Source organism: Chaetura pelagica, unplaced genomic scaffold (assembly GCF_000747805.2).
Source record: "Chaetura pelagica isolate M959 unplaced genomic scaffold, ChaPel_1.0 scaffold498, whole genome shotgun sequence".
Classification (NCBI taxonomy): Eukaryota; Metazoa; Chordata; class Aves; order Apodiformes; family Apodidae; genus Chaetura; species Chaetura pelagica.
The window spans coordinates 302,770-328,653 of NW_009954218.1; the positions used below are offsets into that span (position 1 = coordinate 302,770).

At 41.8% G+C, this 25,884-nt stretch overlaps 1 protein-coding gene across 1 annotated transcript in view; it reads left to right on the plus strand.

Annotated features, from left to right (window-relative positions):
- The first annotated feature begins 2,815 nt into the window (after nucleotides 1-2,815).
- The window catches only part of ELAVL1 (ELAV like RNA binding protein 1), a 28,741-nt gene continuing 5,672 nt past the window's right edge, over nucleotides 2,816-25,884 (plus strand). The window contains exons 1-4 of the mRNA XM_010003410.1: nucleotides 2,816-3,001; nucleotides 20,228-20,331; nucleotides 21,141-21,294; nucleotides 23,909-24,134. Coding sequence (XP_010001712.1) covers nucleotides 2,830-3,001; nucleotides 20,228-20,331; nucleotides 21,141-21,294; nucleotides 23,909-24,134 — 656 coding nt within the window. The 5' untranslated portion in view covers nucleotides 2,816-2,829. The remainder of the gene's footprint in view (nucleotides 3,002-20,227; nucleotides 20,332-21,140; nucleotides 21,295-23,908; nucleotides 24,135-25,884) is intronic.

A 25,884-nucleotide genomic window follows, 5' to 3' on the forward strand; every position in this document is an offset into this window, starting at 1 on the left:
TTCTGCAATTTTGTGGTGGGAATTGTCCTGCTGTATGGTGCTGGTAGGCCAAAGTGTGGGGATAAAATGCACAAATAGTGATGACTTCAGAAGAGAAGTGCTGAATTGAGCATCAAGAGGCCAGGAAATCAGGTTTTTAGCAGCTATTTATTATTTCTGTGTGCTTCACAGCTGTTTTTAAGAGCTGTTAAACTGTGTTGTTTTGGAGCTAGAGGTATTTAGCACTCAGATGGAGAGATGAACAAATCATCAGCAGCAAACTTGAGAATCAGAGCCTGGAGCCAATAAATCAATGGGTCTGGATGGAATACACCCATGGGTGCTGAGGGAACTGATGGAGGTCATTGCTAGGCCACTCTCCATCATCTTTGGTAAGTCATGGGCAACAGGAGAGGTGCCTGAGGAACGGAGGACAGCAAATGTCACTCCAATCCGCAAGGAGGAGGACGCAGGTAACTAGACCAGTCAGCCTCCATCCCAGGAAAGGTGATGGAACAACTTATTCTTGGCACTACCTTGAGGCATATCAAGGATGAGGGGGTCATTAAGAGCAGTCAGCATGGTTTTACCAAGGGAAAGTTAGGGAAAGTTGTGTTTGACCAACCTTACAGCCTACTATGAGGAAGTAACTAGGTGGATAGATGGTGGTAGGGTGGTAGATGTGGTTTATCTTGATTTCAGTAAAGCATTTGACACTGTCTCCCACAGCATCCTTGTAAATAAACTGAGGAAGTGTGGTCTTGATGATCAGGTAGTGAGGTGGATCATGAAGTGGTTGAAAGGAAGAAGTCAGAGAGTTGTGGTCAATGGGACAAAATCTAGTTGGAGGTCTGTGACTAGTGGCGTCCCTCAGGGGTCGGTACTGGGACCAGTACTATGCAATATTTTAATCAACGACCTGGATGAGGGAACAGACTATGCCCTCAGCACATTGCTGATGACACTAAACTGGGAGGAGTGGCTGACACACCAGAAGGCTGTGCTGCCATTCAGTGAGACCTGGACAGGCTGGAGAGTTGGGCAGGGAGAAACTTGATGAAATTCCAACAAGGGTGAGTGTAGAGTCTTGCATCTGGGGAAGAACAACCCCAGTACCAGTACAGGTTGGGGGCTGACTTGCTGGAGGGCAGGATAGGAGAAAGGTACCTAGGGGTCCTGGTGGACAGGAGGATGACCATGACCAACAATGTGCCCTTGTGGCCAAGAAGGCCAATGGCATCCTGGGGTGCATTAGAAAGGGGGTGGTTAGTAGGGCAAGGGAGGTTCTCCTCCACCTCCATTCTGCCTTGGTGAGGCCACATCTGGAATATTGTGTCCAGTTCTGGGCCTCTCAGTTCAAGAAGGACAGGGAACTGCTGGAGTCCAGGGCAGAGCCACAGAGATGATGGAGGGAGTGGAACATCTCCCTGCTGAGGAAAGGCTGAGGGAGCTGGGTCTCTTCAGCTTGCAGAAGAAGAGACTGAGGGGTGACCTCATCAGTGTTTACAAATATGCGAAAGGTAAGTGTCAGGAGGACGGAGCCAGGCTTTGTTCAGTGATGTCCAGTGATAAGGACAAGGGGCAGTGGGTGCAAACTGGAACATAGGAAGTTCCACATAAACATGAGGAAAAACATCTTTACCTTGAGAGTGACAGAGCCCTGGGACAGGCTGCCCAGAGAGGTTGTGAAGGCTCCTTCACTGGAGATACTCAAAACCTGCCTGGACATGTTCCTGTGTGATGTGCTGTGGGGGATCCTGCTCTGGCAGGGGGGTTGGACTAGATGATCTTTCCAGGTCCCTTCCAACCCCTAAGATTCTTTGATTCTGTGAACCATCCAAGAAATTAGCTCCCTGGTGGTGATGATTTCCAGAAAGAATGTACTGGTCTCAGCTTCTGAATCTGCTAGACCTCATTTTTTTTTTTCTGCCACAGAAATAGTAGAGTTCAGGTATCCTGATGTTTGACAGTTTCAAAGTAGTTGTAAGAACACTTTAAAATCTCCTGGTCTGGCAGGTCTTGAAGGAAGAGCAGCTTGGGTCTGTTACGAGTTGAAGTTGGAGATTTCCTTAGCATCTGAAATGCTGTGATTTGGTCCCTGCTGATGGCTGCCTAAGACACAGACTTTCTTCACGTGGTGGAATTTCTGGATGTTTTCTCAAGAGTTTCTTTAAAAAGATGCCAACCCAGAAATTCTATCAAATGCTCAGTATGTACCAAAGTTAGTGTTCCAGTGTGGATTCATCTGTTTTATTTATGCAATTAAACAATTAAGCAGTCATCCAAAAGAAACCATTTAACAGTAACAGGGCCTGGAGATGCAGGATAAGCAATGTGTAAAGGAGAAACAGTTAGAAAATAAATAATCCCAGACTAAAATACAGTAGATCTGGCTGCTGCTCCTTTTTCTGTCTATTAAGAGTTCTGGGCATAAGGTTGCAATTAAAGCCGAGGTGGCAGTTTGGATTCTGGGCTAGTCAAGTGCTTGGATGTGGGGAGCCTGATTTTTAACTCTGCTGGTGTGAATGCTTTGGTGTTTACAGGAATGTGTTCAAAATCTGGCTTGATGCTTTTTACTAACATAACCCCTCCTCCCTCGAGAGCTCTTTAATGGTATGTAGTTTTGTAAAATGCCTTGCTTGTTAGTTTGAAAGAATGAATTGTTCTGGAAACTTCAACAACTAATGTTTTGTTTTGTGAGTGGAAAAAATGTGTAGTTGAAACAGTTGCTTGTTCTCAGGTTTTGAAAATAAGCCTTCAAACTTATTTCAGGTAGAGAAAGTTTGGCTTATTGAAACACAAAGATCCAGAACTTAATTGGGATTTTTCTCTTTGCAGATATAATATAAAATGTCTAATGGTTATGAAGATCACATGGCTGAAGATTGCAGGGACGATATTGGTAGAACAAATTTAATTGTGAACTACCTCCCTCAGAACATGACACAAGATGAATTACGGAGTCTATTTAGCAGCATCGGCGAAGTCGAATCTGCGAAACTTATTCGGGACAAAGTTGCAGGTATAATTATTATATAATGAACTTTTGACTTTTTGCTAGACTGCTCAAGTAAGTGTGTAATTGGATGCAATTTCATGCAGAAATATTAAATATTTGTCTGTGTAATGCAACTAATGACATATAACTAGAGTAATTCTAAGACTGGGTGTTCAGTATTAGGAAGGTAGAATACTTAGGGCTAAATCATAAAATGTGTTGGGTTGGAAGGGACCTCAATAGGTCATCTAGTCCAACCTCCCTACAATAAGCAGGGGCATCTCCAACTAGATCAGATGGCTCAGAGCCCCATCAAGCCTGACCTTGAGTGTCTCCAGGGATGGGGCCCCCAACACCTCTCTAGGCAACCTGTTCCAGTGATCCGCCACCCTCATATTAGAGAACTTTTTCCTAATGTCCATCCTAAATCTATCCTCCCCTACTTGAAACCATAACCCCCTTGTCCTGTCATTAGATTAATTACTATTTTGTGTATGGTTAAGTATTCCAAGGAGTACAATTCTTAAATTTGAACAATAGCCATATCTAAAACTAGTTTGAATTTGGTCCTCAAGTTATTTGTAATTCCTACAGGCTGAGCATTTTTTATTCTACCAGAGCTCTGAATATGCAAACAAACCCTTAGATCTGATTTTGATCAGTGAAATAAAGGTGTGGCATGAGTCTGAAATGGTTGTGGGTCTTATCATTCTTCAGGAATTTAATTTGTAAGTTTTTAAAGTAGGATTGTTGGTAGTAGCTTTTAAAAAATTACAGGAATGAGTTGTTCAAATTGGTGAAATCTGATGTTTCCTTATTTCCTTTAAAACAAACAAATGCTGGTAGATTAACTGGCTCCATAAGTCATATCTAGTTAGCTGCAGGAGATTTTTATCTGCTCTGTGAAGATGTTTTAATCCTTGCAAAGGTCAAAATCTTCAGTTACAGATTCTGGTCATTCTTGTTCAGGATTCACAGTCTTGGATTTAGTGGGAGAATGTGTTTGTTTCTGTATATAAAAGCTAGCTTGTTTGTTCTCAGCCTGCAGACTGTTGCCTTGTGGAATTTTCTGCTGCACATGCTTAACCTTGTATTTCAGAATCTAGCAATGCAGACTTAGATCATTATCTAATCCATAACAAAACAGGTCTGAAACTATTTCACTGTCTGTAAAAACTGGGTGAAAGCTGTTGAAATACATGAAAATTCTTTGTGTGTTATCTTAACTGACTTTAGTACTTCATTTTATGTGCTTGAGACTAGACATGAGAACTGAATAATTAAAAAAATGTAGAAATTGTTTTCAGAATGGCTTCTCTGATTTCCATGCTTTTAGTTTTCCTAATTTCTTTCAGATGAGGTTCCATGTGATTGCCTTCAGTCTCAGTCTCTGCTTACTGAATGTGTGTGTAATATTCTTTGAGTATTTTGGCAGTTGAGTGTTCAGCCTAGGTGTTGTCTTACAGCTTGAGATGTTCAGAGGCAGTAGCTTGCTCTTGAAGCTGCTTTTTGCAAGGAAGTAAGGTAATTTGTTTAACAGTCACAAGCCCCTCATGAAATGCCACAGCTGATCCACACCTTAGACTTTCAAATAAGCACAAAATCATCTATGTGGGAGGTAAGGATATTTTAAATGGGAAGCAAGACGTGTCACTATCTGTCATTTGAGAGTCTTGTTTCACACTGTTCCCTGTAGCATTGAATACTCTGGTAAAGTCTGGTTAACTTTAACTTGGAACTTGACAGTGTTGAGTTGTTTGAAGTCCAGTTCACATGCTGGTGTGCTTCAGGTGTGTTTTTTTTTAACAACCCTCTGAAGAATCAGAAGTAAAACTCCTGTTAGTGTTGTACAGAGTCACAGACCCACAGAATGGTTCAGGTTGGGAGCGACCTTTAAAGGCCATCTAGTCCACCCCCCTGCAGTGAGCAGGGACACCTTCAACCAGATCAGGTTGCTCAGAGCCCTGTCCAATCTGGTCTTGAATGTTTCCAGAGATGAGGCATCTACTGCCTCTCTAGGCAACCTGGGCGAGCGTTTCACCACACTTGTAAAAAATTTTGTGTATCTAGGGTTAGTCTCCCCTGTTTTAGTTTAAAACCTTCACACTTTCTCCTGTTGCTACAGGAATCTCCTGTATTTTAGTTTAAAACTTTGACACTTTCTCCTATTGCTACAGGCCCAGCTAGAAAGTTTGTCCCCATCTTTCTTACAGGTCCCCTATCAGTATTGAAAGGCCCCTATAACGTCTCCCTGGAGCCTCTTCTCCAGGCCGAACAACCCTAACTCTCTCAGCCTGTCTCCAGAGCAGAGCTGCCTCCTCTGGACTTGCTCCAACAACTCCATGTCCTCTTTATGCTGAGACTGCAGAACTGGACACAGCACTGCAGGAGGGGGTGTCACCAGCACGGAGTAGAAGGGGAGAATCCCCTCCCTCAGCCTGCTGGTCCCACTGCTTTTGAGTCTTTCTTGACTCTTTGGGTGCCTGTGGACAAAATCTTCCCTTTTCTTTGAAGTGATTCCACGTGTTCAATTATGCATGGCTCTTCTGGTCAGATCATTAAATTCTATTGCTACCTAGTTTTTCGTTCACTTGCAACAGTGTTAAGAGCAATTCTCAGTAGTTTGGGAATATCAGTAACTAAGAATTGGTTTCTTCAGGAACCTTCTAGAGGTACCACACTTGTTCTTCCTTTTGCTTTGCTTTCTGCCCCTTCGCATTTGCATTAAGATCTGTAAAACTCTGCTCTCAGCAGAGCTGATGGCTTGCTGCCCTGGAATAGTCTTGTGGCAGAGTTCTGCTTTCCTTGTGCCACCACCACTTGCATTCTTCTGACCCTGTGGCAGACTAGCAGGAAACAAGAGCTGCAGAAAAACCTGTTTAGCTCCTTGACCTTGGTTTCTGTGAGGTCAGAGAAGTCAGAATATTGGCATATAAGATGTAGTGAGGTTGAGTTGCCTGGACAGGAGGGGAGGTAATGGCTCCTTTTGTAGGAATTTGTCTTTTTAGGTCAGTTCAGTTCTTTTCAATGAAATCACAGCTTTGGTGCCCCCATGATATTGTGATAAAATCAAAGCATTTTGTCTTTGGAGTTGCCTTTATTGACTGTATTTGCAGATTTAAAAATCAGTGTTTGTTTGATAATGTTTGTTTGATAATTTTTCATTAAAAGATGCCTGATACATGTATCTTATTTTTCATTAAAAGATGCCTGATACATGTATTTTTCTCAACTAATTATCAATGAAGCATGTAGGGCAGAAAATGTCTTCTGCCTGGAATGCAGTTTTTAATTACTTACTGAACTAGTCTTAGCTTTCTGGAGAATGACTTTGATTCAAGAGTTGATATGAAGCCAATGTTTTGGTTTTTTTTAGTGAAGTAATTATCATGAAAGTATGTTGTTGCGTTTTGTTCCAAATACAGCATGATGCTGAACAATCTTATGTTCCATATATTAGATGGCATTTACAACATTTAGAGAAACTTTGAAACTACTAGACTACTTATTCTTGATTTTGTTATTGATTGTTGATCTGGGATGTTGAAAGTAGCAGCAGACCACAGAGTCAGTGGATATTCCTTGCTATGAGTTTTCTGCTTTGTGTGCACATGGGTTATAGCAGGTGGTAAAAGTGACTCTGCATTTATTTTGTTGTTTGAGATGTGACAACTTCTGTTTTTTGAAGTACCTGTAAAGAGAAGCTTGTGCACAGCAGATGAACGTGAGACAGGGTGCAGTGCTCCTCCAGCTCTTCCTGCTCACAGTGGAAAGATGGGTACTGGGCTGTTCATTCTCCAATTTGTGGATTCCATTCCTAAGCACTTCCAGACAAGGCTTTGCTGAAGTTGTGATGAGTGAAACAGTACTTGGGGTCAGTGGGCAAAGTATTGGATTGTTGCTCTGCTGCTCACTGTGCTTGTATTTATGGTGAGAATGTCTTGGAGACCCAAGGTTTTCATAAGAGAGCTACAGAACTGGATATTGTTCTTTCTGTCAGATCTTAAGGCTAGCACTAGCAGGTTGCTTCCCAGTATAGTAGGGCACAGAGTCAAGCCTGAGATGACCCTTTTCACTTCTGCATCTCCTGGCCTTTAGTGGTTAATTGTTGAGGCTTGTGAGTAGCCATTGAGCCAGTTCAGCTGGTGAGGTTCTCTCTTCAGTGGCTCTGGATCTGGAGGCTGAGAGTAAGGGAAAGTCCTGGGGTGTGTCTGATCAGTCTGCACTGATGAGGCTGTAGCCCTCCAGTGCTGGCTTCAGACACAGTGATGTCTTGTGCTCTGTGCTGATTTCCTACACAGGAATGTGCATAATGTTAAGTGTCTGTCTTGGAGCCCCTGTCCCTACCACAGGTGATTCAACAGAAGAAATATGTCCTGGACCATATTTTGTGTTGAGGGTGCTTGACTTTGCTGGAACCAGCAGATTCTGGGGTCTGGATTTCCAGTCTGCTGTGCTGGACTCCTTTTACAAGTGGCATTTGAAAAGCATTTCTCCTCCTTCAGTGTCTGTTAGTGCAGAAATCCAGACCTTTGTGTTGCTCTAGTCTTGCTGAATTTCTTGCAGCACGGATATGGATAACTCATGTCAGGATGTCTGTGCACAGTGTGGTTGCTTTTAATCACTAGCTGTACATTTTCTGAGAGAACGTGGTCTTCAGTCTGCTGTTTGTCCTGGTGTCCACAGGCTTTTAGTTCTGGACAGAATACTGAAGCTGAAAGTTAGTCTGTCGTGAGTCTAAGTTGTATTTAGTTTCTCTGTCTCCTCCTAACCCTGCTGAAGTGTTACTCTTTTCAACCCAGCTGTCCTAAGGCTCTGAAAAGGTTGGGTTAAACTTTTCCCATGTGTTTAGGGTCTCGGACTGCTGTGGGATTTGTTTATTTCTCATAACACCCTTAGCCCTGCTCTGAGTACCTGGTGGTGAGTTTCCTGTGTGCACCTCTTTGTAAAAGCATTTGCTGGCAGTTGATTTTTTAATTTATTTATTTATTTATTTTTTTTAGGGAAGGCATCCAACTTCCTGAAGGTTCTTTATCCTTCCCTCACACCTCTGTTGCTTGAACAGGGAATAAGGAATCCTTGAGATACTCATAGCAAAATACTCATGACTTTTCTAGTCTAGGAAATCCAGGATATGATCCTTCAGACTGTGGCAAAGGCTCTGTCTGTATCTGTCAACTACCAAAGATACAGACATCCCTGAAGACATGGAGGGCAGGCTTCCCCCACCTGGCTGCAGTTGCTTATGTCAGTTTGAGCTCTGATGGAACTTGCTGACTTAGAACTTGATTGGCAGCTGTCAAGGGCAAAGGCATTGCTCCAATTTTGCTGAATGATGTGCAGCAGCTTTGGGGAGTCTTGTTAAGAATGTATGCAGAAATCTGAGGCTCATCTCAGAATCTCCTGTGGTTACACCTCAGCTCACCAGCACTGTGTGCATGTGGCATGGTGCTTATGGCACCAAAAAGAAAATCACTTCAGTGTAGCTGGAATTCCTCAGGAATCAATAAGCATCTTTGCATTTCCCCTGTCTTTTCCTTGTCATATTGGCTTCTCTGGAAGACTCTCTCAAAGAAATGATTTAGCTGAAGAGGAACAGAAGGGCTGTGCATTTTGGGCAAAAAGAGAGGGAAGACTTTTCTGCACCTTTCTCAGATGCTCCCTGGCTCGGGTGACAGGGGGACTCTGTGTTCATTCACCCAGTGCTGTGGACTCTGGGTCTAGAAACAGAGTTCTGAAGTGTTCCTGCTTTGTGGAACAAAGTGCTTTGTGAACAAAGTCCTGCTTTGTGGAAAGTACTTAGGTTTACTCTTTGGCTGAAATAGTTTCTTTTTGCATGGAAAACAACTGTGATGTTGCTTATGCAGTTGTGCTGTTAATTGTGTTGTTGTAATGCATTGTTACCCAGGGATTTTTATTCTAGCTCTTTAATCACATTTGGAGGTATGCAATTTCTTAATGTGCATTCAAGAGTGCCTAGCAACAATGGTTAGCTTAATGAAGAGTGCAAATGGTTTGCAGACAAATTGGCCAAATGCTGAGAATGTTAACACCCTTGTAGCTTTTCCAGCTTCACTTAATTTCCTTTGTTACAAGGCTGGCAATGTAAACTATCTCAGATACCAACTGAGTTCTAGCAAGGGTATGGGAATACTCTTAATATAAAGGCAGTTTGGGTTCAGAGCACAGGTAGCAGAAGCAGCAGCTGGTGCAGTAGTTCTTGGGCTCTGCTTCTAAATGTTCTGGGAACTTCTGGGGTTGTCAACAGACTTCTGGAAAGCCTTTGTGGAGCTGGAGTGCTTGCTGCTGCCAGCAGAGGATGGCTGTAGAAGACCCTGACTTCTAGTAAGGAACTCTGAACTTTTTTCAGGTTTACCTGGTCAAAAGTAAAAGTGGGGGTTGGAGCTTTTATTCCAGCTGGTTAGGGAGAGTCCAGCACCTTTTCAGCTGTTGCTTCGGCCTGTAACTCTGGTCTAGAATAGAGCATCATTCCCAGGGCACTGCAGGCAGGGGGAGCAGGGACCGTGTTGTGATCTGCCCATATGCTGTTGGGAATGGTGGGGACATGCTACACAGACTCCAGCAGTCATTTTAGCAGCTATCCCTGCAACATCAGAGGCCTTATCCAAAACCAAGCTGTGTTGCTGAAAAAGAGGATTTAGGTCTTGGGCTGCAGGAAGTGCCTGAGGCCTCTCACTCTGGCTGAGCAGAGAGATGTTCTTACCACTGCAGGAGATATGTGCTGCTGTAGTACCTGTGTCACCAAGTGAGGGACCCATGATTGGATTGAACACCAGTCTCTGAGGTTGGTGATCAGCAGCACAAAGTCCAGCTGAAGGTCAGTCACTAGCGAAGAACCCAAAGGTTTGATATCAGGGCCAATTCTGATTAAAATTTTCATTAATGACCTGTATTATGAGACAGGTTGTACCATGTTTGCAGCTGATACCAAGCTGGGAGGAGTGGATGGTGCACCAGGTGGTTGTGCTGCCATTTGGAGGGGCCTTGACAGTGTTCTCTGAAGCTTTAAGGAAGGGCTACCATAATGGAGGATGAATTTCTAGTACTTTAGGATTTTTTGCTCTACCTGGAAACACTGAGAGGATTAAGTAATGTATTTAATATTCAAGCTTCTGATACATAGGCACAAAATCCAAAAGGCCAAGGCAGTTGTACAAGCCATTGCATGAAGTACTCAGCTTTACAAAAGCTGACATCTTCATTTGCCTTTTTTTTCCGTCGTTGAGCCATATAGCAAAATCTTCAATTGTGCTCAAGTATTTCCCATCGTGTGGAATGATAATTCCCAGTAAAAAGGTCATTCTAGAATTCTTTCCTTCTCTTCCAACAGAGAAACAGCCTGTTTCTGCAGAATAACAGTGTAGTTCAACTTACCCTATTATTGTGTTGTCTCTGAATGCTTGGTGAGGTTTTACACTGTAATGTTTGCAGCTGGAAAAAGTCATTATTTGAAAGCTGGAGTGTCTTCCTAAGGAGATAGGGGTGTGGATTTTTCAGCCCTCAGCATCTTGAATAGTCAGGTTTTTTCTGTTCCAACCACTGATTTAATAAAATCTGTCCTGCCATTTAAATAAATGAGACCTTACAATAGGTGAGCAAGGCATTTTCCTCCCAAAATCTTCCTCAAGAAATCAGTCTGTGTGGTATTTGTGCACAATTTTGAGCCTGGTATTTTCTGTGTTCACTTGACAAATCCTTTTCACTTCACAGCATCTAGGATGCTGACAGTTCATCTGGAAAAAGAACCCTGGAGCAACTTGTGTGAAATCTCAATAGAAAAACGTTCTGGAAATGAGAGAGAGGAAAAAATAGAAAGAACATATAGAAATAATAACTACATGGAAGATGTAATTAAATCGTACAATCATTAAGGTTGGAAACAAAATAAATCAGTAAATACATCAAACGTTTTGTTTTCAGGATTTAAAGCTGTCACTCTTACTGCATATAGTTGAATTTTTAAAATATTGTGGCCATGGTGAGATCCCTGGGAGCTGTCTCTTTGAGCTGGGGTAAAGAATAGATTTATGTCAAGTTAGCTTTGTAGCTTTTGGCTTTTTTCTGAAGAAGTGTCTGTTTGAATTGCTTGTAGTCATCTTTGTTTCAAGACAAATGTTATTTATTTTGCAAGTGAAGGAGAGGCTACTTTATTTGTAATTCATATTGCTTTTCTGAGTTGTTTGAAGGTCAAGCTTTCCAAACTTGTGAAATGCAATTTTACCTATAAACCTCCATAAATGCAACTATTTATCATTTGGCCTTGGAACAAAAAGTGGATTTTGTCCTGCTTTATAAAGCCAAGTGAAGCAGTGGGGACCCATCCTGTGTTTCAAAGTTATCAGTAAAACTCTATATTGTTTCCTTTCTAGCTCCCTTCTGTTGCAAAGGTCTTTCCAGTGAGCCAGGCTGGTTTGAAGTCTGAAGCAGAAGCAGGAGCTGGCTCTGATAGCAATTTGTGTCTTGACCTTGGAAGCTTTAATAAAGCTGAATTCAGTGACTGGCAGAAAAGTGAGGAGCTGATGTGTTGGCACTGACCATAGAGGTGTTCAGAGGACAGGTATCATAGAAATGCTTAAATACGAACCAAAGCTTCTGGTTTTGTACCCTAGAGAGGGTGTGTTTAAAGTGCAAGTGGAGCAGGGTGCAGTGATTCCTGGTGTAGTGTTGATCCAACTAATCCAGCCTTGCAGCAGTGCTGTGTTTCCCAGGTGTTAGACACAAGGCTGGGCTGTCCAGCTGGGAGGAGCTTTGCCACCAACCTGAGACACAGGCACGATTATATGGGATTTCTGCAGTGCTCTGTCTTGCAGGTGTAGGGTCCTGCACCTGGGGAGGAAGAACCCCAAGCACCAATAGAGGTTAGGGGTGGATCTGCTGGAAAGCAGTTCTGAGGAGAAGGATCTGGGAGTCCTGGTAGATAGTACCTTACCCATGAGCCAGCAATGTGCCCTTATGGCCAAGAGGGCAAATGGAATCTTGGGGTGCATGAGGAGGAGTGTGGCCAGTAGGTTGAGAGAAGTAATTCTTCCCCTCTGCTCTGCCCTGGTGAGGCCACGTCTGGAGAACTGGGACCAGTTCTGGGCTCTCCAGTTCAAGAGAGACAGGGAATTGCTGGAGAGAGTCCAGGGGAGGGCAACAAAGATGACTGGGGGATTGGATCATCTCCCTGATGAGGAAAGGCTGAGAGAGCTGGGACTATGCAGCCTGGAGAAGGGAAAACCTTATCAATGCCTACAAGTACCCAAGGTTGGGTGCAGGAGGATGGAGCCGGACTCTGCTCAGTAGTTCCCAGTGACAGGACAAGGGACAACAGGCACAAGCGGGAACATGGGAAGTTCCATTTAAATATGAGGAAAAACTTCTTCATTGTGAGGGTGACAGAGCCCTGGGACAGGCTGCCCAGGGGGGTTGTGGAGTCCCCTTCCCTGGAGACATTGCAAATCCACCTGGATGCAGTCCTGTGTGATGTGCTCAAGGAGATCCAGCTTTAGCAAGAGAGTGGGACTAGATGATCTCTAGAGGTCCCTTCCATGATGATTCCATGGTTCTGTGTTAGCATGACTTGTGGCAGTTTTGGACAGCATTTATGATTGAACTGGGAGATAAAGCAGAACTGTAAAAAGCTACTCAAAATAATTAATTATAGCTTCAAGAAGTTACTAAAAAAAATCAAAACAAAACGGAACTTGCTTCCATTTTATAAAATCTCTATAAACACTGAAATATTTTTTGAGACAAAGTGAAAATTATATTTTAGCATGCTACTTCAGCACCCGTTCTAAAACTACTTCACTTAGTCCTGTGTCAAGCAGGGTGTTTTTTAGCTTTTTGGTACTTCCTGTGATCACCATGTGGGGAGGCATGGGTGTGTTTCAGAGAGGTATGTCAACTTCTCAGTATCATGAATGAAGCCAGGTGTAAGGATGTGGCTGAAGAATGGAGGACTGGCTGCTTGGGGACTGGATCATGAGAACCATTTTGGTTCAGGCTATGGATTTTAGCTTCAGATTCATGTGTTTTCAGAGTATCTGAGATACATCATCTGTCTTTAGTGAAGGACTGCTCGTAGGGGATGTTCCCTGTGTTTTCAGAAATATGCTGTGAGCTCTGTGATGGACTAGTAATAAATAGAATCACTTCTATGATCTTGTGATTCTGTACTTTCTTTACTGGAAGAGTGGTGAGACCTTGGAACGGGCTTCCCAGGAAGGTGGTGCAGTCACCAACCCTGGAGGTGTTCAAGAAGCATTTAGATGTGGCACTTTAGGATAGAATTTAGTGGTTGTGGATTACAGGTGGGCTCAATGATCTTGAAGGTCTTTTCCATCCTCTTTGATTCTATATTGTGATCATAGGGTTTGATCAGCATAGACTTGTATGAAAAATCATGCCCATCTACTGTTAGTTTTGAAGACCAGTGATTAAATACTTGAGATGTTCACATCCAAAAATGTTTTGACAAAAATCCTTAAAGAAGCTGCTTTCTTTTCCCTTTTTTCTAAGGACACCTTGTAGTATGAAAACAAAAACTGGCAGGGAAGTGGTGAATAGCAACTGGTTGTCTCCAAAGTTGAACCAAACAGTGTATATAGGATGTGTCATGTTCTGAAGTTGGCATTTAGAATATTAAAGTAAAAAAGTGGTTACAGTTATGATGTGGGACAGACTTGGGCTGAAGTATGTAAGGAGAAGCTAGAAACCAGCATCTTCTCCTGAGCCCAGAAGGCAAAAAAAAATGACAAGAAAACTACTGGAAAACCTACAGAAGTGAGGTCTTTTCCAAACCTGACAATTCTGTGATTCTGTTATTCTAATTAAACATAAACAATGAGAGCAGGTGCTGACGTCACACATTTCTAGAATAACTAGTCCACTAAAATTGACAGTCTGTGTTGCCAGCCACATAACAGTTTTGGCAATTCCAGGTGCTGCTTTAAGGACTACACTAGAAAGAAACTCAGAATTCAGGAATGGTTTCATGAATGGGAGAAAATAATCTCTCGAAGAAGAAATGTGTGATTCTTCACCATTCGTAAACCTTTAATATTTACTTGTGTTACATCCCTACTTAGATGAAGTGTGAGTGTAGGCTGTCTTCATACAGAAGGACCTTGTTCTGTGGAACTGGAAGAACCTGAGATAAATGTAGTGTTGAATTCCTTGTTCTGTTATTTGGGATCATAGGATGTGCAGTTCTAAGGAGCACTAGTCCAGCTTGCTGTGCAGAGCAGTCAGCTGTGAGATCAAAGTTACTCAGGACTTGCATCTTGTAAACCTCCATGTGCTCCAGTCCCCCGAGGATCTAGGTGGCCCTTTGCTGAGCTTGTTCCAGTTTATCAATGTCTTTCTGGTACTGAGGACATTGACAGTTGGATGCAGTGTTCTCAATGGGGCCTAGTGAGTGTTGAATAAAGGGGGTTGATCTTTTCCTACCATCTCCTGGCTGTACTTCTGTTATTGCAACGCAGGATGTCATTAACCTTGTGTCACAGTGCACTCCTGGCACCATGATTCCCAGGTCCTTTTCCACAGAGCTGCTCTCGTCTAATCTGGGTTTTTGCCAGGATTTCTTCCTTGATCAGGACTTTGTGTTTGTCCTTGCTGCCTGTTGGCCTATTTTCCCAGCATGTTTAGGTCCCTCTGGGTGGCATCCCTGCCCTCCAGTGTATTGACAGGCTCATCCCAATCTAGTGACAGCAAGCTTCCATCACCCCCTCCAGGTCATGGATAAGAAGTTAAACAGCAGGTCCCAGGACAGGTCCTGCGAAACTCCCCATGTTGCAGGCATACCTGTGCTGTAAGGTTTTTTGTTTATTTCAGTCTGTTTTTGAAGATGGATGTGGCATTTGTCATCTTGTAGTTGTTGGGACCTCTTCCAGTTTCCAATCAGACATGTCATCAGTCTTGGCCAGGATGTGAGCTTGGTGTCTCAGCACCCTTAGAGCTGATTTTGTCTCATGGACTTGTATGGGTCAGGTTGTCTGAACCAATCAGTCCCTGACTTGATCTTCACCCACCTGTCTGTGAACCTTTCCCTTAGTGCAGGGGCCGCTTGGACTTTTTTGGTGAAGAGTGAGGCAGTAAGGCATCTCCTTCTCTCACCAAATCACACATCCTTGTCAGCTGCTGTCCCACGTTCTCTTTTCAGCCTTGTGCTCCTCAGACCCTTTATAATATTTTTTGTTTGTTTGCATTCTTTTCAAGTCTCAGCTGCAGTTGAGCTCTGGCTTTCCTGGGGCTGAGTGGACAGTGTTTCAAAATTCCGCCTTTTCTAGGCTGTCTTCCATCTTCTGCCTGTTTGCCCTGAAGCTCTGCCATGGTTCCCTGCTTAGCCAGGCTGCTCTGCTGACACATCTGCTTGGCTTCCTGGGTGTTAGGATGTTAGGAAACAAAAGATGCTGTCTGTGTATTGTTGGACTCGGGGTTAGCATATAACCTCTTGATTTGCTTTGCCCATCCCTCCTTGCTGCACTTCTCCATTGGCATAACCCTTGCTTTGGGAAGTGGGATGCATTTCTTTCAAGGATGATGTACGATGTGTGTACATGTGGTGTGACTGTACCACAGAGCCCACACAAGGCACATCTGAGCACTTTTAATCTGTCCTCATCCTCTGAAACTATAGTCACTGCATTGAATTCTGCTTTTTCAGCACATTGAGAGCTGGTATTTGCACGTGGTATTTCTTCATGCATTCATAAATATTTAAGCTCTCTGGTTATCACTCTCAGCACATTTTGTAAAGCCAAAGAAAAAAAACAGCCAAACCCAATTCACTTTCCAAGATGCTACATCCAGTGATGTTTGATGAGATCTGCTCCATCCTCCTGTGTTAGTTACTTGGACTGTTTAAATTTAATCTCAAAACACTGTTCAGAAAAGAAAACTAAACTAAAATGCCTTAGTACTGAGGTGCTGTGACATAACAGGAGCGAGGTTTAAATTTAGGTTTTCTTGCAGGATAGAATGAGGAGAATCTGTGTTAGCTGCTTCTGCGGGAAGTGGGAAGTAAGTATGAGCTCTGGTCTCATGTTGGACTCAGAGGTGGAAGCAGAGTTGTCAGTTGGGAGAGGAGGGGAATAAGAAAGGAGCTCAGAACTGAAGCAGTGAGTCTCAGGGAGCTGGGACAGGAAGCAAGGACATGGACAGAAAACCAAGTGATGCACAGAAAGAAAACGAGTGCTCTCTTCATGAAAGGGCTTTTTATAATGGGAACAAAACTAGATTGTTTCTGCTGAAGTATAGTAGTTTGCTTAAAACCTATTTTGTTAATTATTTATCCAGATAAGGACCTACTTGTTTCCTTTTTTTAAAATCTCTTGATTAGCTTTGCATTATGTATATGTAAGCTTTTATTTAAAAGTGTTTCTTATTACTATCCAAATATAGCTTGAACTGTTACAGTGCTGCCTTATTTTGCGTAATAGGTTCCTAACAGGCTCTTAAGATCATGATCAAGCAAATAACTTGTCCCGTTGCTGGGGATAAACACTTGACATAAACCATAATGCTGTGTAAATGCTGATTCCTTGTATGTTTTATGACAATGTCCTTAAAGGAAGAAGGTAGTTTGTGCTGGTTAAGAGGAGGGAATAAGGAGTAAAATGGTGAAGTAGAAAGCATTCCTGGAGAGTGATCTATCAGGGGTACAGTGGAACATGCCTCTGACAGAACTGTTGTGAGTTAGATATCCTAGTCTGTTTGGAGATTAAAATTAGTAACTGAACAGCAGGAAATGACTGAGGCTGATAGTTTAAGTATTTAGAACAAGATAAGTGAATATATGTTGTCAATTTTGTGTGGGTTGGGGTTTGTTGTTTGGGTTTTTCTTTTTAGCACTTAAGGAGTGTAAAGTCATGTTACACTGATACAATTTAAAGGGTATGAGTATAATGTAAGAGGGAAGATCTATATTCTAGTTTTTCTTAGAGAAAGATAGGTAATTCATATTTTCTTATCTAGTAATAGGTAAAAGAACTGTAATTTCTGGGTCTTAGTATGAACTACACAAATGCCTACAGCAAATATGAGAGAACGTGGCAGCTGTTGTAATCCTGCCACTTTTCAGACCCTTCTTTTTTTATTCTGGGTTTGTTTCTGTTAGACCTGTTATGTCCCTGCTCTCTCTTCTTGGGGATTTCAAACTCTTTTTGATAAGGAGCAGTCATTGAGCAGCCTGTATAAAAGTAGAAGTGGAGAAGGAATTTCACTCAAGACAAAAACAGTGAAGAAGGCCTAGGGAATATTGTCACTGCTTGTGTGGACTTTGGGTACAGACACTTGGAAGGATGTGTAAGCTCAAGGACAGTATTTGCACAAGAACCAAGTGGATGTGAAGTATGAAGTCCTGCACTGGGAAAAGGAGAGTGTTGGAGGGGGGGGTTGTAGAACTTGCTTTCAGTCAGTGCCTGGGATGATAATCTAACTGCTTTTGATGTGAAGCTGCTGATGTTTTAGGGAAAGGGAGCATGTACTGTTTGTGATTACAGGGACTGTGGTCCCTTTAGGTCCTGTATGCCTATGAGCACTGTTACATACAGGATAAAATCAAAACTAAGTAGCTTCATCTTCCTTGTCACTGATCTCAAAGAGTGCACAGATGTGTAGCATGTGTGATGCTTTGCAGGAGGGCTGCTGGTAAGCACAGGCTGCCTGCCTGCTGGGTTCCCTGGGAACTTGTTGCTGGAAAGCAGGGAAAGAAACTCACTTGCACTAGTCATAGGCTAAGCCTCTGATCTCCATGACACAAAGTACTAAAGATAGCTTAATAAATGTATATGGTGTGGAATCCTGCTCCTCTTCCCCTGCCAGGACAATCTGGTCACTTCCTTCCATCCACCTGGGGAGTGACAGCCCTGACTGCCAGTGCTCAGTGGTTCAGACTCAGAGGGATTAGTCTTGAAGTCTGTTGCCCTGATCTTCAAGGGCCCATTTCTATAAACTTGATTAGGAGCTGGTTCTGTTAGTAGTTTGCCAGAATGTTCACATTTATGTGTCTTTTGGGACTGACTGAAAATATCTATAAAGCAGCTTTCAGAGCAGGTGCTGGCATGCTGGACCTGTGAGAGCTGTTGGGCTCTTCCCATCCTCTTAAGAAGGAAAAAGTAGTTGCCTACTGTCTAGGTGATATTTGTTCCCTCTTGAACCTTTTTCTTGGTCAGCTACTGGAGAAATAAGCCAGGGTTCAGGTGCTAAACATTTTTCTAATTTTTAAATTATTTGTTTTCTTAGTCAGAGGAAAGGAATCTCAGTAGGTAAGTGATTGTGGGCTAACCAGATTTGATCTAAATGATTAACCATCTCTAACGAATAAAGTAGAAAATGAATGTTAAAAAGAAATCTACAAAAACCACACTGTAGGTGCATGTAAGGTAAGTCTGCAACATCCTGAGCAGTGTTAACTGTAGGTCTTTAAAGGATAAAGGTGCAGAAGCTGGTGTCTAAGATCCTGCTTTTATTGCATTTATTTGTGTCCTGTGCAGAGGTTAAGTCCTGTTTGGCCATCAAAGAATGATTTGCCTTTCCAGTTGTGCAGAAGCATCTGTCATCATGCTAGTGGATGATCTGTGCTAGTGGAGATGTTTTAACACTGGGTCTGTTAGAGAACAGGATATTGTTCCTGTACGAGGGTTGAACACAGATCTGGCTGTTTCAAGAGCTTTAGCAGGCAGTAAAAATTAACTGGAACTGTTTATATGAGGAGTGTATTAGGAAACAGGCAGTGACATTATTTGGGTTTAGATGAGTTACTGGTCTATTAGGAGTCACAAAGCAGACAAAGGCAGAGGACATGCCAGGGAGTTGTGCTGTTGGATTTGTTCTGCAGTCAATCTGTCATGGATGCTGTTAGGAATAACACTGAGGGTTGGCTGGAGCTTCCTCTGTCCTGGGAGCCTTTGAAACTCCAGGACTGGGTTCCTTCAGTAGATGGAGTCAATCTGCAGTGTCTGTTACAGCACTTTGCTTCAGTTTCTTTAACATTTTGTGCTAAGGTGATCACCATTTGACTCTTGCTTTTTTTTGTTTGTTTGTTTGGTGCTTTGGTTTGTTTTTGGGGGGGTGATATATTTGGTGGTCTGAAACATCTGGAAAGTGTGAAAAAAACTTCTTTGCCTGCTAAGACTATTGTGGAGCCACACTGTATGACTAAAAAAGGACTATGTTTCAGAAGAGAATCCTCTACTATAATGATTAACTGTGTCTTCTAGTGTTCTCAAGCCTAACAATGGAGCCTAATATTAACTTTAAAACAATATATTGTTAAAGTAAACTAGCACATTCTTCTGTGCCTGCTTACGGTTTTCTTTAGCAAATTCCATTGATCTGGCTGAGACAAGGAGAAGTTGTCTGAGAAAGGTGTGTCTGTGTAGAATGGGAGTTGCTTTCTTGCACTGAGACAGCCTTGGAAGTATGTTAGTTATTTTTAGGTCTACAGTGATAACTCTAATTGTTGGGAAGTTGCAACCCAAAATCATCTTAGTATGTAGTGTTATAATGGATGGTAGCACTTACGGAAGTTGGAGATGGAAGCAGAACAAGAACATACCCAAAGACACATCCTTTGCCTTAAATGTTTTAAAAATTTATAATATTATAAAATTCTTTTTTGTAAGAGTGAAGAGTAAACGTACATAAAGTGATACTACAGGGATTGTCTGCATTAAAGGCAATTTTTCACTCTTTACTTTCGTCCTGTGTTTGGAAGACTTGCTGTTCATGAGCTGTAGGAATGTGTGAAGGATTGAAAACTCCTTTTTTCCTCTTGTCTCCAGGAATGAAGTTTGGAATAGCTGCTCAGAAATGAGTAGCCTGATGATTTCTTACCCAGCATTTAACCCATTGACACTTGCTCAGTTTCAGCTCTTTATCTACAAAGGTTTTTGTGTTACAAAATATGTTATAATTCTTGCCTTTGTTACACACCCATGGAGTTGACAAGACTGCTCAGAGTTGGTATTTTAATCTTGAATTTCTTACTGTTGATGGATCATTTGTAGCTGCCTGATACACACTGTCCTTGAGAGCAGAGGGGTGTCCAAAGTAGCAAAAGAAAGAACTTTCAGTTACTTCTGTGATGTATTCCAGCCTTGAGAAACTTCTCTGACCTATTTGAGTATTTTCTTTATGGATTATGTTGATGTTGAGTTTACTTTTCCTCATTTGTGTCTCCTTTACTTCTCATAGTGATAACTTTGTTAGAATTAATTTAAAAAATGTTCTTCCATGTAGGACACAGCTTAGGCTATGGCTTTGTGAACTATGTTACTGCAAAAGATGCTGAAAGAGCAATAAACACACTGAATGGCCTCAGACTTCAGTCAAAAACTATCAAGGTAGGATGTCTAGGTTTCTTTTTTCCTGTCTTCTGTGAAAATGGCATTCTAATAAACTTAATTTTGGTGGCTTGTGTGCTCTCCATCTTGAAGAAAGGTGGACTCTGGGAGAGGAGTAGTAAAGTGAACTGTAAATCCTCTTGGCTTTTGTAACAGCTGTGTATTCAAATCTTACCTTTTTTTAATTCCCATCACTTTTACAGCAGTAGATGGAATTATTCCAAATAGTTGCCAGATGTTTGAACTCTCATATATCTCAGGTACTTGATCCCTGTTTTAAATCATATTAATAAACATGCCCTCTTTTCTGAAATAACAGCACCGTGTGTGTAGGAGAACTCTCCTGCTTTGGTGATATTTGTAACTTTCTCTATTAGCAGAAATTAAAATAGAAAACTGCACTCCACCTGGTAAAATATTTTTATGAGGCTTAAAAAAAAAAAGTACTGACAGCACAAGTTCTTGGTGTGATCTCTGGTTACTGACAGATGTGGTACCTGAATCAGAACTTCAGAAAGAGATTCTTGGACACAGCAAATAGGTTTTTGGCATTGGTATTAGTTGACTGCTATAGCAATGCCACTATGTTCTTTATATGTTGGATTAGTCCAAAATGAGTTAAATTATATAGGGATGTGACTTTTCTTTTTGTTGTGGCAGTTTCTCTCTGCCTTATCCCTCTTTTCCTGTTTTGAACTCAAATTAAAGATGCCTACATTGCTTAGTGGGGTATAAATGAAAGTGACTCATGACAAATCACTCTTTTCTATTAAATCCTGGACATACCTTTTTTACTTTTCTTTTTAAAGGTTTCCTATGCTCGTCCAAGTTCTGAAGTTATCAAGGACGCTAATTTATATATCAGTGGACTGCCAAGGTCAATGACACAGAAAGATGTAGAAGATATGTTCTCACGATTTGGACGCATCATTAACTCGCGTGTGCTTGTGGATCAAACTACAGGTGAGCTCTTGCACTAGCTTCACACAACTGTAGTGAGCAGCATGTTTTAACATTTTTCACTGACTGGGAGTTCCTCAACTAGACTTTCACAAACTAACCATGACATCTGGTGTCAACCACTGAAATAATTTGAGTAGGGTGTCCTTTTCCGTTGATGCTGTTATAACACAGGATGACTTAACGCTGCCTCCTTTGCTGGCTTACAGTGTAAACCTCTTAGCATATTTTATGCTATTATTGTCAGTTTTACCAGGCTGAGCTGCTGATTTGCCTCTCCTGCTGTGACATTTAATGTTACTGCAGGGCAGTGTTTGTAATCTGAAGTGCTGACCTTACCTTTACACAGGTGAAACTGTGAGCCTCAGGTAAATTCCAGGCTATAAAAAGCAAAGCAATCATGTGTTTTGTCTTTCATATCAACCTGGAATTCACACAATTTCCTCATGTTTTAAAACATTTGAGATGTCTTAGTCCTTTGTCGTTACTGCTAACCAGAAGAATGAACATAATACACCCAGTACTACCCTCTTGAATTTTCTGAATGTATTTTGTTTATATTTTAAAAAAAGGGGAGAAATTGCTTAGTTAAGCACTCAGCTCAGGGGAGACCAGAGTTAAGGATTTCCTTTATAATGTAGCTCTGACTCAGTGTTACAAGGTGTTTTCAGAGTTTTAGTTTCTTACCTAATTATGTCAGTCTGTCTAACTGAGGAGTTTGGCTTATCCTGTAACATTAGGTGTTCTGTGTTTTTTCCTGCAGCCTGTATGTCATGTATGAATTTGGGGAGAACTTCTACAAATACACTTTTTTCATTGGTTATGCATGTGTTATAATAGAGAGAACCTAATTCCAACAATTCCACATTTAACATTTAAATATGATATTGTGCATGGTATTATGCATGTAACAGTAGTTAAACAACAGCTTTCATGCTCTGTGAGGAATCTGCTGTAATTTAGAGCAGGCCATCGATGGCTTTTGTTTGGACTAATGTGACTAAATGCTAAAGTCTACAATATTGAGTATCTCCACCAGAGGTAGCTCCTCAAGTGGGCAGCTTCTTTTAAGTGTAAGTAAGAAACAATTTGGTCAGACCACACTGTAAATGTGATTGTGCATGAAAGAAATCTGAGAGGACTCATCAAGTTCAGGGTGCTGACACTGCAGACACTCCAGTGTTGAGAGAGTGAGATCCTATCCTAGAGAGAAGGATTAATTTTGTCCAACTTTGATATCTCTGTGGTTCGGTCTCTAGAGCCAGTTCTCTAGCTGACTACTGTAAGTAGAAGCAAGAATGAGAGACTTCTGGAGCACAGAAAAGTTACTGATACAAGTGTCCAGAACAGTCATCCTTTCCTGTCTGCCAGTGGAGTCTAAATGGCCAACATCTGTCTTCAGCAGAGCCATGAAGTGGGATGACAGAAGTTACACAATTAAAATCTCTCCAGGAATAATCTAGTTTTCATTAAGTGTGCCAAGGCATGATGCTGCCCAGTTCAGTATCAGCTCAGAATATACCACGTGCTTTCAAATAACCTTCATCACATGTTGCTTGAAGAATTGTGCTCCATTGACATCAGAAAGTTTAGTGCCTGCATAGCCTGTTTCTTTTCACTTCAAGAATGCAGCCAAACCTTGGCTTTAAAACCTGCCTTTCATGTCTCTCTAGTCCCAAGTAGGGCAAATTTTAATTTGTGTACCTTCTTAGCACAGGTTGTTCTGCCTTTTGAGAATTAATCTTTTTTGAAATATGCTTTTTACTGTATTTATATATTTAAATGAACACTAGATGAAGTGAGAAGCACTAAGATGAACAGTGTAGTAGTGGAGAAGCAGTAACAGGGTGTTGGGCTCTGGGGTTGTTCTTGCTGGCTCCTGGGCCATCCTACTTTGCTGCTCCTCTCTGGGGTGGGCATGTGCTCCCTCCCACCACGGGAAGACTCTGGAGCAGATAGTGCTGTCAGCTCTAATTTGATGGGCCCATCTTGTGCAGCCTCTGTCTGGGAAGTAACCAGCAAGATCTCAAAAAAACAACATGCAGTAAACAAGAATTGTTATTTATGATGTAGATGAAATTATGATCTCTTCATTACAGAAGGTTCAACTACTTTAATATTTAAGTCAGACCTTCATGCCTTCATCTATGAACCAGAGTGTTTTCAGTGTGGAAAATGAAAAGTACTTGGAAAAATCAGTGTTAATTTTGTGATGCTTTTTAGTGATAAAATAATCAAAGCGAAGGGTGGAATTAATTATCTTTTTTATTTATTGTGGAATTTGTTTTAAATGTTGGGAGGGGTTTTTTTTAACGGAAATGTCAGTTGGTGATGAATTTCATGGAATTCTACCACATTGTTTGGGTTTTTAAATTGTTTTAGTCACTGTAGTTGTTAAAGCTGAAATGAAAGTGTTTATTTGCTATTTGTTTCCTAATGTTGTACTTTCTCCTATAGCTGCTGAAGAAACATTAGTAAGTGTAGCCAACTTGAAAGCTGTGACCATAGAAATATTGAACTTTTGGTTTTTGCTTATTAGTTATTTTGAGTTTATTCTGAACTTCCATTTCTTTTATTTTTGTTTTGTTTTTGTTTTTTTTATTGGTTTGGTTACAAGGTTTATCCAGAGGGGTCGCATTTATCCGGTTTGACAAAAGGTCAGAAGCAGAAGAGGCAATTACAAATTTCAATGGTCACAAACCCCCAGGTTCCTCCGAGCCCATTACAGTGAAGTTTGCAGCCAACCCTAACCAGAACAAAAATGTGGCACTGTTGTCGCAGCTGTGTCATTCACCAGCTCGACGGTTTGGAGGGCCAGTGCATCACCAGGCGCAAAGATTCAGGTAGGTTAGGAAGAAAAAAAACAAATGCATTTAAGGCTGTACCCGTGTCCTTCTGGGCAACTGTCCTCTCAAAGCTGGGCAGTCATATCTTCATGTGTGATTGAAGCCATCAGTGCACTCCGTGTCCTGCAGTGTTCTGTAAATAAATCGTTGAATTAAAAGATGATGAAAGATGTAGTTGTAATATTTATCTGGAAGTGAATTGGGTCAAGGTACACACGCTGCGGTGGCTGTTGCTGATGATGGGAAGTAGCAGATTCCAGATGGGTATTGGTAGTTAGTTGCCTGTCTCAACAGATCCCCATTCTCTAATCCATATATCTGATTGCAGATATAATTGGGCAAGTTAATTAAAGCTCTGAACCATTGGTTCCAGCAGGGAGGTAAAATAAGGAAACATTTTAGACCAAGAGATTTTGTGGTATTTCTTCCTGCATCTTGAGCTTTGCAGTGCTCTTTATTCTTGAGTCCTTCTAAGTTCAGGGAGATGATTAATTGCAACATTCTGTTTGTTTCCTGAGCTGTGGAAGATATTGTGTATTTTGCCTTTGAGAACTGCCTCAGTTGTTCACAGAAGGGTGTTGATAGTTGGACTGTGCTCTGGAAAATGTTTTATTTATTGTCTTGCAGATCTGTAGTGGGCTTTATCACGAGAAGTGTTTGAGAGTTTCTGAAAGTGGTGTTGGCCTGCTGAGAATTTTTTTTTCTTGATCCTCTGAGGTGTCAGTTAGCTCAGCAAATTCGGACAAAAGCCTCGAGAAACGTTCTGCAGTGCTGCTGTCCCACTAGTGCTGGGACCTTTCCATAAGGCTGTAGCTCAGCTTTTTAATAACAGCGAGGTGGAGTGTGTCTCCAAGGGGAATTAGTGCTTTATACTCCTCTTCTACACTAAGGACGATTCAGCAGGTTGCCCAAAGAGAGTGGACATTGGGCTTGCTCAAAATTTGGCTGGAACAGGCCTGAATAACCTGCTCTCTAGTTGTCCCTGCTTTGACCAGGGAGGTCTACTAGAGGGTTTCCAGAGGTCATCATCATTGTAAAACAGCTAGGGCTGGAAGGGACCTTAAAGATGATCCAGTTCCAACCCCCTTGCACAGGCAGAGACACCTCCCACTTGACCGCATTACTCCAAGCCCCATCCAGCCTGCCCTTCAACACTTCCAGGGATGGGGCAGCCACAGCTTCTTTGGGCTGTGGAGACAGGATTCATCAGTTCACTTAAAGACAAGAACTGACCATTTCAAAACTTACTTTTCTCAGTCCCGTGCATACATGCACCATGCCACAGTCCTTTTTCTTCCCACCTTTTGGTGTTAACTGCAAGTTTTTTATTGAGCCCTCTGTAAATTATGCTGAATTTAATGAGTTATGATTATTCATACTGTGGTAAAGCTTGGGAACTGTAGGTTGGACTGAATCTTGTTTGTTTTGTGTAGTCAACAAAACATGATGAAAGGATAAGCTGCTTCCAAAGGGCTCACAGTCTGTATAAATTACAGCTGTGGTTTCTGCTATGGAGAGGTTGAATACTTAAACTGACATTTTGATTGCACTTCATCTCATGCCATCATATCCCTTTAAATCCAAGATTAAGCCTTTAGTATTTCTAATTTGTAATTATTAATTTCCTACAGATACCGCTTAGACCCTTTGTTTCATGTTCCCTTAATCTTTTGTAGTTCCTGTGGTATTTGTGGTTCACATCAGGACTGATCTGAGTGCCTTGTCCCACCAGAGTGTGGGCTTGGCC